This window comes from Lepidochelys kempii, chromosome 11 (assembly GCF_965140265.1).
Source record: "Lepidochelys kempii isolate rLepKem1 chromosome 11, rLepKem1.hap2, whole genome shotgun sequence".
Taxonomy (NCBI): Eukaryota; Metazoa; Chordata; order Testudines; family Cheloniidae; genus Lepidochelys; species Lepidochelys kempii.
The window spans coordinates 4,528,488-4,545,166 of record NC_133266.1 but is presented as its reverse complement, the minus strand read 5'-3'; the positions used below and the strand labels follow the sequence as shown (position 1 = coordinate 4,545,166).

General features: G+C 38.9%; 1 protein-coding gene across 4 annotated transcripts in view; it reads left to right on the top strand.

The window, feature by feature from the left end:
• Positions 1 to 15,786, top strand: part of XRCC5 (X-ray repair cross complementing 5) — a 75,215-nt gene extending 59,429 nt beyond the window's left edge. For 3 of the 4 annotated variants that reach the window (XM_073305005.1, XM_073305006.1, XM_073305008.1), the window contains 5 exons: positions 4,049 to 4,158; positions 4,895 to 4,991; positions 6,501 to 6,568; positions 12,785 to 12,856; positions 13,738 to 15,786. In XM_073305005.1, coding sequence (XP_073161106.1) covers positions 4,049 to 4,158; positions 4,895 to 4,991; positions 6,501 to 6,568; positions 12,785 to 12,856; positions 13,738 to 13,752 — 362 coding nt within the window. In that variant the 3' untranslated portion in view covers positions 13,753 to 15,786. Of the gene's footprint in view, positions 1 to 2,644; positions 2,729 to 4,048; positions 4,159 to 4,894; positions 4,992 to 6,500; positions 6,569 to 12,784; positions 12,857 to 13,737 lie in introns of those variants that run through there. The other variant, XM_073305009.1, reaches the window with a different exon arrangement.
• Positions 15,787 to 16,679: the final 893 nt, after the last annotated feature.

The window sequence follows — 16,679 nt, the reverse complement described above, 5'->3', positions numbered from 1 at the left end:
CTAACACGGCTGCTACTCTGAAACCTTCACTAAAGGTAGAAGCACTAGTAAATGTATCTTGTAACAGAGAATGTCTCCTCCATTGACAGAGAGATGGACTGGATGAATTAGTTGCTCTTCTCCTTCTCTAATATCTGATTCTGTAGTTTGCCTGTCATATAATCATGCAATTCCTTATATAACCCAATCAGCTGTACCATGGGAAAGAAGTAGGGAAGACCAAAACTTTCTGGCGGTGAGAGGGAAAATGCTGACAACTGGGACTGCAGGTCAGGGTAACACAGGAATTCCAGTTCCTGCAAAATGTAGTAGTCCTTCTCTCTAGATAGAAAAATTACAAAAGAATGTATCACACCAATGTTCTGAACTGGATAAAGGCTCTCAGTTCAGATCAGGTAAGGTGTCCATTCTTAAAGGCCCTCAGTGTTTGGGGCCCATATATGGTACATCAGAGACCAACTCTCCGATCAAAAGACACCAAGACAGCTGTGCTTCTCTGGGACAGTTCAGCTAATTGTGTCCAGGATGAAGCTTGAGAGGCCAGAGATAAGGTATTCTTAGCCAAGAGCCCCCATCTGTGGAATGACCTACAGCAGGAGATAAGACTGAAGGGACACCTGAGTCTTATCAGAGCATGTTGCAAAACTCATCTTTTGCCAAAAGCACAAAAGCTTTCCCATGACAACCAAAACCAAGAAATCACAAGCGGGGGCTGGTGGGAAGGAGAAGGAAAGGAAAGAAATAACAAGCGGAACTGTCAAACCTATCAGAGGCAAAGAGCAGAATCCACTATGAACGACTTTGTGCAATCCTTAGTTACTGTATTCTGCTCTCTCTATCTAATGGCAGCCTAAAATCAATCGCTAGGTAGACTAGCCGGAGCAGGGACTGTGGGACGCTTGTGTCCTTGCATGTAACGTTCATTAATCGTTGCTCTTCTATCTGAGGACAGACTTGTTTTTGACCAGGCTCTCCCATCATATTAAAAGACTCTCACTTAAAATTATGGTACGGCCCCTTCCTCAGATTATAAAGTTGCATCATGACACAATTTGGGTTTTTTTTAAGTCCCCTAGGACAAATCTCACAAAGTAGCAGTCCAAGATTTCTAACATATAAAATTCCATGTTCTGATGCCTAACAATGCTACAGAAATTAAAAAAAAAAAAAAGAAAAAAAAAAGAAAGAAAGAAATGTAAAAGAATAAACGAAGTGTCTGATAATTCCTAGCAGTGTGCAGGAATCATTCTGACAATAAAGACTCGTATTATACTCTCTTAGTGCCTGGGGTTTTAATTTAACACATCAATGAAAAGGCAGCATTTAAAAGGAAAGAGGGAAAAAAAACAGCAGGACTTGCTTTTATTAGTGCAATTTGTAAGAAATTAGAACATTTAATGAGAAAATCGTTAAGCATGAAAAAATGGACTGACTTAACTTGTGGAGTTCAATTTAGTTTGTTAGTTACTGGTAAAGTAAATAAATAAATAAGTGTTGTGACCATCCTGTGTGGAGGAGGGGTGAGCCTTTTGTGTATTTGAATTCAATTTTTTTGTGCCATCAGCCAGGCATTGTACAGAACCATCGTACATTTCCTCCTCTATGGATATCATAGATTCAACAGATAATGGGGAGAGTGTGGGGTGCCTCTTGTTTTTCAACCTTTGTCAGAATAGCTATTGTCCTTTAAACTAAGTTCAGGTGAGTGTTTTGCAGAACATGAAACCGGTGGCTAGTTGCATATGTGGTTTAGAGTCTGGAGAAGAGTGAAAGAGGAGTAGAATACAGATTCAACAGTTCTGGAATCTTCTGTATTTCTCTGACCCCAAACTTAAACCATTGTGTCTACCAGTGCTATCCTTCTTGGCTTTTCCCAGTGCTCTAGCTCAGTGGTTGTCAACCATGCTATTGCCCTGCTTGCTGCCCCCTAGTGCTGGCCCTGGCTTTTAATCTACTGGCTGGGCAGAAAAACAGTTGTGGCACAGGTGGGCTGTGGCATTTTTATAGCATGTTGGAGGGGACTCCGAAAAAAAGGGTTGAGAACCCCTGCTCTAGCTTGCCTCAGCACACCTCGGGGTTGGTGTCCACTGCTTTGATGAGATAATCCAATGGAAAATCAGTACCATGTGTTGTCATATAACAAGCTTATGTCTACTGCATGTAAGAGAGTTAGGGAAAAATCCTGTCTTCCCATCAGAGGGACTGGGGTATGCATCATAAGTAACAAGAGAGAATAATGTATTGGTTATTGTATGTGTCCAGTAGTTCCCATGGTGTGCCGAGTGCTGTCCAAATAAAGAAGGCATGATGCCTGCCTTGAAAAGCTGACAGCCTAAGATAGACAGATAATCAGAATGAAGGGGGAGGAGAAGAGGGAAGCAACTAATATATGATTATTCTAGCAAATATATATAGAAATAAGACATGTTAGTTACACTTACTTCTTAAATTCTTTTTTAGCCTGATGGTATGCTTGGACTGTGGTTTCCTGAAAGCACCTGTTAAAATACCCTATATGATCTCAGTTCTAGCAGACCTTTTGAGTAACTGGTTATGGAGTTTGTATGTTATAATGACTACTCTAGTGATGATGGTCTTTATTAGCTATTAACGGAAATTATAAAAGCATTATCATTTGCTTTAGTTATTATCCTGAGTTGCAATGGATTGGGACTTGCAAGTATGTACATATAATGTATGCTTCAGCAGACTGAACAGCACTTATGATAAACAAGCCTTAAAATACAACATTGCTGAGTAAGTAAGTCTAAGTAGAATGTTTTTTGGGACTTGTTATATATTGTACTTGCGTTTTAGTTTTATTGGTGTTGTAGATGAAATATGAAATGCTTCAGAATTTGAAAACTAAATAACTTCTCCTCATCCATCTCTGCTATTTTGTACTTCACAGCATCATTTATCACTGGGAATCTTATGTATTTAACAGTATTACAGTAAAATGCAGAAGTTCGCCAAATGAGTATAACATATGGAGAAGAACTAGAAAAGCAAAACTGTAACTTAATCTGAGCCTTTTCTAAACTTACGCAAAGGGAAATCCTTCATCTGATTACTAGAGTTGCTGCTTAGCTGTCAGAGTTATCCTGGGTATGTCCCATTGCCCATGTCTGTACATAATGAATAGGCATTCTCACCATGACCTTTTTGGGGTGTATGTACACAGCAGATGAAGTTGGGCAAATATTTTGCACTAACCATTAAGCAAGTAAAAGAACAAAATGTGGGAGAATACTCAGGACTTCCACTGTCTTTATTTTTTGCATTTTACTTTTCACATTTTCCAATATGTTTTACAACTGTCTGCCTTCTGAGTCACTCAGCAGTGAAGATTCAGTTGGTATTCCAGTTCTTACCATTACATGTCTGTCTGTCTCTTTCTCTCTCACACAATTTATGTAAATGTAGATATATAGACACATCTTCCCTGGTATTGTTTACACTATGTTCCACTTTGAAGAATGATTAAGATGACTGTACTGAGGGCTAAAATGTATTCAGAAGGCCCTGATAATAAGATATCTCTAGTAACATCCACAAGTGAGAGTCTAGCAACCAGAGATTATTCTGTTGCTGCAGCTATGACATTATACCACTTATGGAAAACCTAACATGTTCATTGAAATGTGTGTCTTTCATAGGTGGTTTAGGCATTATACTTAGTGAAGTAAAACAGCCTCTCTCCACTTTCTGATAGTAGGTGCTCCAGTTCTACTGTCCACCAAGCAAGCAGGGTCTGTGCTAGTTTTCTTGATCTCAAGTTGTAAATTCTCCTGCCTCAGCCACATTGGGATTTGTTAGAAATTTTATATATTAAATTAAGATTATTTTCTGTATCTGAGAGTAGGGACTCCATTATTGGGTGAGATGAGCAGCTTGATGCAACATTGATATGATTGACTTTTTTTACCAATAGATGTGCTGTAGTTACAGAAGAACAGACTTCGGGAGAAACAGGCAAAGTACAGTCAGCTAAACAGAAGGATTTGCTTCCTTCTGAAAGCATGCATTCCCTCTTTTTGTCTTCCAGTGAGCCAGCAGCTGGTAAACCGCATTGAACAGTTTTTGGAAACTAAAGGTTTACAGTACTACATGAAGAGCATCAACTGTATTAGAGTTTTCAGAGAGGAGGCCATTAAGGTAATGATAATATGCGAAAACTCTACTCTGTGTCAGATGTCAGGGCATAATGTGCAGACCTACTATGTTGCTTCAGCGATTATGACAAGCTAGCAACAGGACAAGATCAACAGACCTAAGTCAATTATACCACATTGGAAATTTAAAAGAGATTTTAATGTTGTTTTGGTCCTTTGGCCTCAGCAGAATAAGGACCAGATAGTGTTGTGGCTTCTTAATATGAAAAGACAATACCTGAGACCTAGTGGTTGCAAAGGAGAAATGTGCCATTCTCCAAATATCTTCTTAGACAAAACTAGTCACAAAAGGGTGTGTGCAGCTTTGTGAAATGCAATTTCTTTTGTAAAAAGAAAAGGAGTACTTGTGGCACCTTAGAGACTAACCAATTTATTTGAGCATAAGCTTTCGTGAGCTACAGCATCTGATGAAGTGAGCTGTAGCTCACGAAAGAAAGCTTATGCTCAAATAAATTGGTTAGTCTCTAAGGTGCCACAAGTCCTCCTTTTCTTTTTGCGGATACAGACTAATGCGGCTGCTCCTCTGAAACCAGTTTCTTTTGTGACGCCCTGCACATTAGAAGCTCTGGTTCTAGTGGAGCTAGATGAATGTGCAATGGCTTGGAATGTCTTTTTTCCTGTTCCCCATGTTAGGTGTCTTTATGATCCATTAAGATTACAGCTCTTTGGTATTAAGCTAACTTTATTTTTCTGTGTTATCTTTGTTGTTGTTTTTCCAGCTGGCAGAGGTGCAGTGCTTTAATGATTTCCTCCAGGCCCTGAAAGAAAAGGTGGAAGACAAAACCTTAGCTGATTTCTGGGAGATTCTGATACAAGGTATGATGACAATTGACTCTCCCTCTGCATCTCCCACACAGTTTTTCTTCAAATGGTAAATTGTGTGAGGGGAATCTACATGTTAGCAGTTGGACGCTGAAAATGAACACAGACCAGCATTTCTAGTGTAGAGAGTTGGTGCATACCATGTAAAACTTGTCTTTCGTTACTATATCGCTTTGTTTTGCACTGATTTCATATAAACAGTATTTCAGAATGCTATACCAAGTTAAATTCAGTTACAATGGTAAATTGATAGCACAGTGAGAGAAAAATTAAATGGTGTAGGGCAAGGAAGAGACAATATTTCAGATACATTTTAAAATAAACGAAGAGCTGATGCACTGGAGAGAGAGAGAGGAAGGCTCTCCCAGATGGCAGAAGCTGCAAAGAAGACTCATACACAAAGTGATCAGTGACTTATTTCAGTGATGTAAGAGTGACCTGCAGGAAGGAATATGTAGTAACACGATGCACTGATGATTAAACTGAGGAGGAAGGCAGCATACTTCTAAAAGACTTGGATGGACTAGGAGCACTAGGCAAATAAGTGAGGATTTTTATGAGCATGAAAAACCTGATGCTCTAAAAATTCTTCCCTTTACTTGGCATGAGTGCTTATGAAAATATACTCTAAATGCGCAGTTGCCTCTTTTCATTTTACGTATGGTAATATATAATTTGCTTTTGCATAGCACTTTTCATACAGAAGGACTCCCAACTACATATAGAGGCAACTTGCACCCATTGCTGAAATCCAGCCGTTGCTGGGATAGAGCATAGCAGTTGTTCAGCAGTGCACAGTAACAGCTTAGGACATCACACAAAGAATATCATATCCAGTTGAAACTGGGGAGGGAGAAAACAGGCTTGAGGAAGTTTAATTAGACACATAATAAACCTTTGAAAATATTGGGTTCATAATGGAAATTTGGACCAACCAAAGTCATGCTGGTATGTTCTGTTGTAATAATTTACAGATAGTACAAACCAGAATTTCCAGCAAGATGAACAATTTCGGGAGGAAGAAGAATTTACAAATACAAGCTGCACTATCTGAGATTTGCATATTGGGAAGATAAAGTGTTTTCTGCATAATCTGTCTTGTAAACATTGGTTTGTGTGGCAGAAGTGAACTTCTCTTGGATGATTAGAAGTTGGAGGGTCTACTGTATGTTTGAAGTATGTTGTTTGAAGTATAATTTTTCCCTAGATTTCATATTTGATCTATGATTTCAGTGTCCCAATAATTTGTCATAATATATCCAGTTACTTAAATGGATGCCTCCAGTAAAGTATAAATATGCATTAATTGTACTTGTATGTCACCATAGTTGACTCACTTGTGAAAACTACTGTGTCCTTTTAATTTGAGATTTTTTTAATTTTATTTTTGTCAGTGATGACACATTTAGAAGTTTGAATTCGAAACACTTTCTATTTGTAACATTGAGTGGTTTTCAGGTAAAGCTTTATAATGATATTTTGATATGATTTGATTTTCCTCAGATGGAATTTCTTTGATCTCCAAAGATGAAGCAGAAGGTAGTTCAGTGACTCATGAGGAAGCCAAAAAGGTATTGCTTTTAAACTTTTACTTATCTGTATAAAGCCTTTGCTATTCCAGAGAAGCCATTTTCTTATCTGGACGAACCTTTAAGTGAACGAAATAGGGCCTGGATGAATGGAGAATGGAGTTCTTGAACAACAAAAGTTAAGGGGCCTCAACTTGGGGAAATTTCTCCCTTAATGCGTACCGTATTATATTGTTTCAAACTGCCTGCAGACAGGGCGTGTTATTGTCTAGACATATTTTCCAGATGAAACATTTCAGGAACTCAGTTTAGTGGAGCGGCAACAGGCTGTCAGTATGCACAGGACCATTGCTGGCTTCTGGCACTCTGAAACCTGTTAGAATGATGTCCTCCTTGATCTGGGAGAAGTGTAATCTAGTTATTAGAGCATGCGTGTGGAAATCAGGAACTTCTGAGGTCTAATCCCAGCTCTGGCACTGACTTCTGTGGCCTTGACCAACTGACACCTTTGTGTGTCAGTTTCCCCTTTTGTAAATGTTGCACAACAGAGCACTGGAAGCAAAAGGTGTTAAATGTTTGAAGGTATTCCTTATGCATAACAATATTGGCAGCAATAAAGGTGCAAAGCACTGCAGTTAGCATAAGGGACAGAATGGGGCATGCAGGGCAGCCTGTTCCAGTGAAGGCAGAAAGGCAGATTGAAGGGAAAGTAGATACAGTGGTGGCTGAATCAAGACTGTTTTTGTATTTATCTTCAAGAAGATGAACGACAAATCCTTATACCCAGCTATGGTTTAAACATAGCTTCAGAGGGAGAGGGCTTCTGAGTATAGATTCTGCTATTGAAACCCCTAAACATTTCAGCTGGAAAGCAACTTTCCAGCTGAAAAAAACTGCTTGGAACTGCTCAAGCCTCATACTATTAAGCAGCAGGGTTTGGTGTAGATGCTTCATGTCTAGTGAATAGATGTGAGGCTGTACTCTGGAGACCGTTGTCCCTTTTCACCTGAAGCAGCTGCAGAGACATATGTGCACCTTAAGATGACCTTGGCATGTTCACATCTCACTTAACATGAGGAAAAACACAGAAAAGTTGATAGAAAGGGGGTCAATGAAATGCTATGGTACTATAACGAAATAGGAAAATCCAACATACTGAAGCTAATACATATACAGATTAGAGTTGTCAAAGCTGTCAAGAAATTGGTTCAGCCAGGAAGGGTCTATGGCCTTTTTCTGGTCATACATAACTATGCAAACTATATTTCTCTTCCCAGCCCCATGTACCAAGAGAGGTGGCATTTAGTTATTAGTTTTATTAGTTACTTAAACATTTCACTCCGAAGGAACTTCATTGTCTAGAACAAAACCAATCCAAGTGTCCATAATATACACTACATGAAGTTACCTTTCAGTTCTTAAAGCCCTCTCTATGCTAACAAAGAAAGCACAACAAACCAACCATTGGCTGAAACACTGAGCTTGCCGTGGCTGTACAATACCATGCATCCATTCACACACAACACAGAAGCAAAGCCTGGTAATAGGTCTTTGCTTTTGGCTTCCCATCTAAACTAGGGAGAAACCTGTGTAGACTAAACTCAGATCTGGCTGACGTGGTACATTGCAATTAACCATTATCCTACAGCCAGAGCTCACAGATACATTTTGTAGTACATTCTGCCTTGCAAACAATTTGGGCTCCTTGTCTCACTGCACCACTGAGTGAAACAATATTCTGGAGGAGCAAGAAACAGGGCTTCCCCATCAAAGTAATCTATTGGACAACGGCTAGTAGACGGTGAGTTCAGGTCTCACCTCTCCTATTCCTTGGTGCATTTCAACCTTTCTAACCATGGCCTCATGTCCTTACCATAGAAAGCAGGCAACTATCATTAATTTCCCCTAATTTTTTAAGATAAGTTAACTGAGATGTTGCACAGTTCTAACATAGCTAGCAATAGAACAAAGATCAGAGTTTTACAGCATGGCAGACCCAGGTCTCAGCCACGCTATATTTCAGAACGAATGTGCCAAATCTATTTCCTTGGCTATTTTGTCTGTAACCACTACTGACCCTAGACGACACCCCCTTCCCAAACCCAGGAGGAGAATCCTGATTCCCAGCATTTTATTGTTCTCCAGATTCCAAGCATCCTGTGCAAGGCCCTTTTCCTTAAATCCCCACCTGTAACAAATTGCAAAAACAGTTCATTTGATTCACACACTGAGAAAATATACTTTGAAATAGATTTTATAGTTAAAATCCACTAATGTCAGTTATGTCACAACATGCAACAAAGCACAGGTTTCAGTAATTTGTCACACATTTTGATTGCTTGTGTCTTGCACTGGTAATTTTGAAGGTTGAGAGGTGTGCTACCAAGGCAGTGCCTTGTTTTAGGCGAGAACACAAAAACCTCTGCTCAGGAGTACTCAGTACTATGCGAGTAGCTTCAGAAGGCCCAGAATACATTAGTACAGCATGAGATGTAAGGCACATGCTGTATATGAATGCTGCATGAGGGAGAAAATTAGAGCAGAAGGCTATTCAATACAGTGGCAGCGCCTTTGGGGTTCTTTTTCTTTTAGATAAACTCTATTGCTCTAGTGTATTTCCTTACTTTCCTTCATTGAGAAAAATGGTCTCATTGTCTAGTCTTTTCTGTAATGATGCAGATGGGAAGTTACTCTTTAGAGCATAGAGATGATAGGTTAATAGATCAGACTTGCCAAGTGCTTTTTCTGGTTACTTTGGGAAAGATAATGGATTTCAGCACAACTATTATATGTAATTTGCTTCAGCATAAATGCAAAACAGATCTTGTCAGAAAAAATCAATTGCAGATGTTTAGTACTTGATGGAAACTTAAAGCTTCAGTTTATTGCTAAGCAAATTTTCATCTCAGATTTCCTTAGATTGTAAAGTGTTATTTACACCTAGTTTAGAGTAAAATGTTAATTCTGAGAACTCTGAACAAATGTGCAACTCTCACAGATCCTATCTGATGTCAATTAACTATGTAAAATGGGATTTGCTCTGGTGAAAAAACCCTTTCAAAGCTGACAGTAGCATTAACTTTAGTTTGATTATATGTGTTCTATACTACCAGACTCAAACCAGTAGGAAAAGGTGCATGAATGCATAGTGTATTGGCACTGGGTAGTCCTTCCAGCTCTGTAACCTTTTCCTATTTGTGTTGCCTCAGTTACAAAGGCAATAAGATAAGTTGAGCAGTGTATGTTAAATGATTATGATGTTATGTTATGATGTAGAATAAAGTTTCTATACAGTTCTCGGCATCTGCTATTCAAATATAAAAAGGATCTAACCTTTGGATAGTGAGACAAGTAAGGTGGATATTGTATACAAAAATGATTAAAAAGTGACGTCACATTTCTTTCTTATTCTGGTAGATGTGATACAGGGTCCTTTCCCTCTAAATTAACTTTCTGTATACACTGAAGCTGGGAGAGTGGGTCAGAGGAAGAGACCTAAAAAAAATTGGGACCAGTAGATATGCTTCTGGTGTGTGGGTTTTTCCACTCTCCTTGGGGATTTAGGATTAGGGGGTTCAGAGAATGAGGGACTAGATTACTGCCTGGGATGGTGGTAGAGTTCAGCAGATATTAGAAGGCCAGGGTAACTGCTGAAATCCTTTTTTCCTCCCCTTTCCAGAGCTGTGATTTATGTTGTTCCTGGAACATTTTTTAAAAACACATTTTTGCTTCTTCTGAGGGTATGGCTACGCTGCAGAGAGTTTATCAGCATAGCTGCATTGCCATAGTTATGCCAGCAGAACCCTGTAGCGTTGACCCAGCAGGGAAGGGGTTTACCTGTTGGTGTAGAAACACCACCTCCCTGTGCAAAGGTAGCTAAGTTGATGGAAGCATTCTTCCACAACACTGCTGTGTCTGCTCTGGGGGTTAGGTCAACGTAGTTGTTGGTCAGGAATGTGGTTTTTTCACATCCCTGATTGATGTAGGTATGTAGACGTAGCTTTTAAGTGTAGGCCAGGCCTAAGTGTGAAGTGCTGTCTTAACAGTGATGGATAATGCTCAGATCATATAAAAAAGGGGCATTCTACCACCTCCGCCTACTTTAATTCTGATTTGTATCTATTTATTAAAAAGAAAAGGAGTACTAGTGGCACCTTAGAGACTAACCAATTTATTTGAGCATAAGCTTTCGTGAGCTTCATGCATCCGATGAAGTGAGCTGTCGCTCACGAAAGCTTATGCTCAAATAAATTGGTTAGTCTCTAAGGTGCCACAAATCCTCCTTTTCTTTTTGCGAATATAGACTAACACGGCGGCTACTCTGAAACCTGTCTATTTATTGTTACCCTTATTTACACATCTGACACTTCAGATGAAGGGAGAATGGAGATATTTAGCACCATTAATCCCCCACTGTATCTATCTCACCTACCTACTTACATGATCCCCCTTATTGTAGTGAGCTGGTACGACATCGTGCATCAACTGTGGGAAAGGGACTGAGAGACTTTTTCCATTGGACCATATGAACTGGAACCATAAACTCACTGAACATTAAATCCCACCAAATGAGGGTAGATCCATCCTCATCATCGTATCCACTCATTATACTCCACACCTGAACATAGCCATTATATGGACAACATACCCCCACAGCTCAATGTCTGTACTTTGACCTGTTAAACTTTTACCTCCGATCGGGGAGATTGCAGATTATGTATTCCTTACGCCACCGCTCCTAAACCGAATTTCGCACCCCTTGATAATCTGTATCTTATTCCCTGATAACCAGAAACTTCTATGCCTAAACTCTGTACCGTTTTCTTTTTACTTCAACATTAACTTAATAAAATTATTAAATCTGAAGTCCTCAGATAATCAGAGATCTGCTTCAGAAGCCAGCTGTGTTAGTGTAATGAAAACCAGCTAAAAATTCAAACAGGTATTTACAACCCTTCTGTTTTAAGTTTAATTCTTCTCAGACAAAAATTTTCCTTTTGCTTCTTACCTAGAGCCACTGCTGCAGTACCCTTAAATTACAGAAGACAATGCTGGAAAAATTCCTGTAATATTAGATGCTTTAGTCCATCTCCACTGCCACTTTCTCATCTAGGGCAGGGTTGTTCCCAGATACATATTCTCAAGTGTTATGTACAATCTTCTTTTAAGTGGCCCAGCTGTGGAGAAGGAGGGGATTTCCACTTTTTCCATTAGGATAATTGCTAAAATAATATTAACTAATACTAAGATCTTCAGACTGTGGAACACAATTCACTTAAGTCATGTTCTGTTTTTGTGTTTTCTTTGCTATTATTGCTGATAACTTCTTGCCCTTATAAAGTAATGGAACAAATAGTAAGAGAGAGAAATAACTTAGAGATAGTTACACTTTAGGAGCTATGTATATATGGACCTCATTATCATAGCATCTGAGCTAGTTATCTTTACCCTTTTTTTATGATATGATACGCTAAGTGGAGGGCATCTAGTGAGTTGCACTGGCTTAATGAGATAGAATGTTTGGGCAGGTTTCAGAGTAGCAGCCGTGTTAGTCTGTATTCGCAAAAAGAAAAGGAGTACTTGTGGCACCTTAGAGACTAACCAATTTATTTGAGCATAAGCTTTCGTGAGCTAGTGAGCTGTAGCTCACGAAAGCTTATGCTCAAATAAATTGGTTAGTCTCTAAGGTGCCACAAGTACTCCTTTTCTTTTTAATGTTTGGGCACGTTCATTATGTAAAGATCTATTTGATAAAGAAAATCATTCTAACCACCTACACGTTTGAGGTTTTGTTTAGATCCAGGTAATTAATTGAGTTTAGTGGAACCAGGATTTGGTCCTTGGATTTTATTTAGCAAAAATTTCTAGTCTGTAGACTTGCATATGTTTAAATTATTATGAAGGGGAAAAGTAACTTTTTTGTTGTTCGTCTGTATGTTTGTTGTTGCTGTTTTTAAGCATTCATAGCTGCAAACATTCTTGGTCATAAAATTATCTTAACTCCCTGTATATATGCACCCCTCATCCTTAGTCCTGAGGAAATTTTCTGAGATTTGACTTTAAAGTGCTACAGGTTGGTGATGAGGATGAAAACTTGAACTAAACTTCAGCGGTAATTATTGGAGTCTTTCTAGATGGAATTCTCAGCTCACGTGGGGTTTTGTTTTGTTTTGTTTACACTGTCAAAATACTTTCCATTCATTTAATGCTAAGTGGCTGACTTTTGTCTCCATAACTCAAACAAATTTTTTTTTCCAGTTCTTGGCCCCCAAAGAAAAACCAGCTGAAGCTCCGTCAATGGCTGGTGAAGGTGGTGATGTGGATGATTTAGTAAGTATCACAAAGACATGATATGGCTTTATGATTAAAGTAGTTGGATTGTTTCAGTGAGAGGGATAAGATTTTAAAAGCAACAGGGGTGAGGACTTGCCATGGACTTGTGTCCTAGAAAACACATAAAGAGTTAAGGCACAAAGGAACCCCTATGAAATACTTAGTTGCTATTGTAAATGTAACCAGATAGTAGTGTCATAATGGCAGGCACTGGGCTGTGTTGTTACACTTGTGCTGTTTACATAGATTAATCCTCTCCTTCCCAGTGTTTTAAAAAAAAAAAAAAAGCCAATCAGGCTACTCTTTTGATAGCAAATTGTTATAATTTAATGTAACAACACTTTGGAAAGCCTGAGCTGTAGAGCAGCTATTTGTGTGGGTTGAAAAATAAAAACCATTAAGAAAAACATATTTTAATCTGCTCAATTAACCTAGTACAGACAGGCTTGCGGAAATTCAAGCATTTAATGGGTTTATTATGTATAAACAATTTAGCCTCTTTTTTTTCCCCTTTTTCATGCGGAGTCATTACAAATGAAACATATCTGCAAGGCTTCAGCCAATAGTCCATCCAGTCTTAGAACTTTCATGGCTGGAAGCTTTCTTCATTTGCGCTGTGCTGAGTAGCTTAAAAAAAAAATCTTTACATTGCATTTATGACTTTATGGTAATACAGTTTTGGCTGATTCTCTGCTCATTCATGAAGACATATAGAGTACGAGTATTCCACAGGCCTTTCATATTTTATCATAAAGTGTGTATCCAAGTTCGTTAGGCTGTACATACTTTGTTTTCTGATTGCCATCCCTACCTAACCTGTGAGAGCAATAACTTGAAGCCAGTGCCTCTTATTCCAAATTTATCATTTTCTTTTGCAGCTGGACATGATGTAAGTGGCTGGATAATATATGGGGACCTCTGAAGAACTCTGTGGCAGGGGGCATAAAATAGCCATTGAAGAGAAGATGGATCATCCATTCTTCTGTTGGTAGAGGTTTCTTGAGAGAGAACAGCAGTTTCAAAGGCACTTCTGTTTGGTATAAACCTCAGAGCTGAATCAACTGCAGTTAGTACAAGACGTAATGTCGATTATTTCAATCTTCTGTACATTTTCTGTAGTAAATCTTTTTTCTAAAAAGAAGTTGTTTCACTCTCAATATTGTAATGTTACTATGGTATTTCAGATTCCAGCTAACCACCACTAAATTTTAGTGAGGGCCAGTGTTGATGTCTTACATCATTGGTGTATTGTTTGGAGAGAATGAAGTATGAAGGTCGGAGTGAGATCACAAGATAATATAGAGGAAGTTTTAGTAAGAGTAAATCAGTAGCTTCCTAATTATAAAGGAAGAAAGACATCACTTTTCATGGTCTCTGTCAAATCAGGAAAGGGAATACAAGTAGGTATTTTGGGTTAAAAAGAGTAACTTAAAATATTTCCAGTCCACAGATTCATAATATATTCGCTCAAAATTATAAAACTGAGTCTACAGTACACAGCAAAATATTTCCATCATGTTAATTTGTCACAGTATATCCCAATCAGTGATTATTCTTTTGTTTTTCTTGTTTGGATCCTCTTTCCCAGCATGAGACAGTAACAGTGTTGTTTAGAAGTTATCTTTCATTTTACTCTTCAGTCTCTGCCTATTTCAGTGAGGACCATCACCATCCATTTGTTATGTTCTCCTAATGTACTTGAAGGCCTCATTCTCTGCTTGATGCACCTTCAGGTCCTCCACAGACTTTAACTGGTGCATTTATCTTAGCTATCTCAGTGCTAACACAATGAATGAGTCACTTGTTCCCCTCTTGTGCATTGCAGCTAATTGCTAACAAGCTTCAGAGGAATCTTTTAGAGTTAAAAAATTGAAAGTACTCAGCACAGATGATTATGGTATTCCAAAAGATATATTGCTACACACAGTGCTTGCCACAAGCAACCAGAGTGAAGTAAGTGGTTCAGTTAGGATTGAGAAGACACCTGAATTCTGCTTGGAACCAGTTACTTGGTCATGATATCCTATGATAGACTTATACTGCAAACACTTTTTCTGGGATTAGTTTAACGCCTTATTCATTGTTAAAAATGTGTCGTCTTGTTATTGTTAACATAAGCATACTATATGGAAGGAGGCTGAGACAACGGTAATCTGTAAGACTTGGGCTATGCTTAAAATGAGCTTTGGTTTGGAATGTCTGCACTTCTTATAGAGTGATTCCAGGTTCAGGTAACACAGTGTCTCCTCTCCCTTCCTGGCCACACAGGAACACTCTCTCTACCCTACTCTCTCATTGCCCCACGTTTGGGTCACATGTGGATGATGGCCACCCACACTGAGTTCAGAATGAATTTCATAGATTCATAGATATTAAGGTCAGAAGGGACCATTATGATCATCTCTTCTGACCTCCTGCACAATGCAGGCCACAGAATCTCACCCACCCACTCCTGTGATAAACCTCTCATCTATGTCTGAGCTATTGAAGTCCTCAAATCATTGTTTAAAGACTTCAAGGAGCAGAGAATCCTCCAGTAAGTGACCCGTGCCCCATGCTACAGAGGAAGGCGAAAAACCTCCAGGGCCTCTTCCAATCTGCCCTGGAGAAAAATTCCTTCCCAACCCCAAATATGGCGATCAGCTGAACCCTGAGCATATGGGCAAGATTCAGCAGCCAGATACCCAGGAAAGAATTCTCTGTAGTAACTCAGATCCCACCCCATCTAACATCCCATCACAGGCCATTGGGCCTATTTACCATGAATATTTAAAGATCAATTAATTGCCAAAATCTGAGAGCATCCTTTGCAGTTGGCTTCCCCTGGGGCTGATTGGCAGCAAATAGACTGTTGGCCGAATCACCAGAGCCATAGTGTCCCCCAGAATATTTTGTTATAATTTTAAATAAATATAACTGGCTACAAATCCATTCTTTTGAGTGTTTTTTATATCAAATATCCATGTTGTCCACTGGCTGGTTTTTAGTTTTCTTATTAAAAAAATTGGTTAATACAATATTTCAAGGGCTTTTTTTTCAACCCATTTTGGCATTCTTTAGAACCATATCGGCTAAAATCATTTCATGATAGACTATTTCCTACCTTTTTGGAAGAGATATATTATGACTGTTGGGGTGGCCTCTTAAGACTGGAGGTTGCCTAATGAAGGTGGTCTCTTACACAGTTTTCATTTTAAGTAAAGCTAGCTCTGAACGTGAAAAGCCCTGTATAAATGTCAAGTGTGATTCTGTTGTCTGTGTTTTACAAACATTAATCCCCACAACACCCCCATGAGGTAGGTATCCCCATTTTACAGAGATATTTAATGGTCTTGGCCAGGCCCACAGGGGGATTTAGAAGTCCTTCTGTGAGCCAGGATTAAAAACAAACAGTGAACATACATAAGTCAATATGGTGGTATCCCACGGGATAGCCTGCTGCTTGCACAGTACATTTATACTCAGAGTTGCTAGATCTGAAGAAGGTGAACAAGGATTTAAGGAAGGTATTAAATGAAACAAAATGGACGTACCTGAGACTCTTTCATTCATTTTAACTCTCCCATCATTACGATTGTAATAGTTCAAGATGTAAAAGACTTGCTGCATCACTGAGTCCATTACCTTGCAAGGACATGGGGCCAAGGACAGGGTAGGCCCGTTACTCCATGGGCCAGGGGAGAAACAATAACAGAAAATGTGGGAATGGCAGAAGTGCTAAATAATTTTTTTGTTTTGGTTTTCACCAAAAAGTTTAGTAGTGATTGGATATCTAACGTAGTGAATGACAGTGAAAATGAGGTAGGATTAGAGGCTAAAA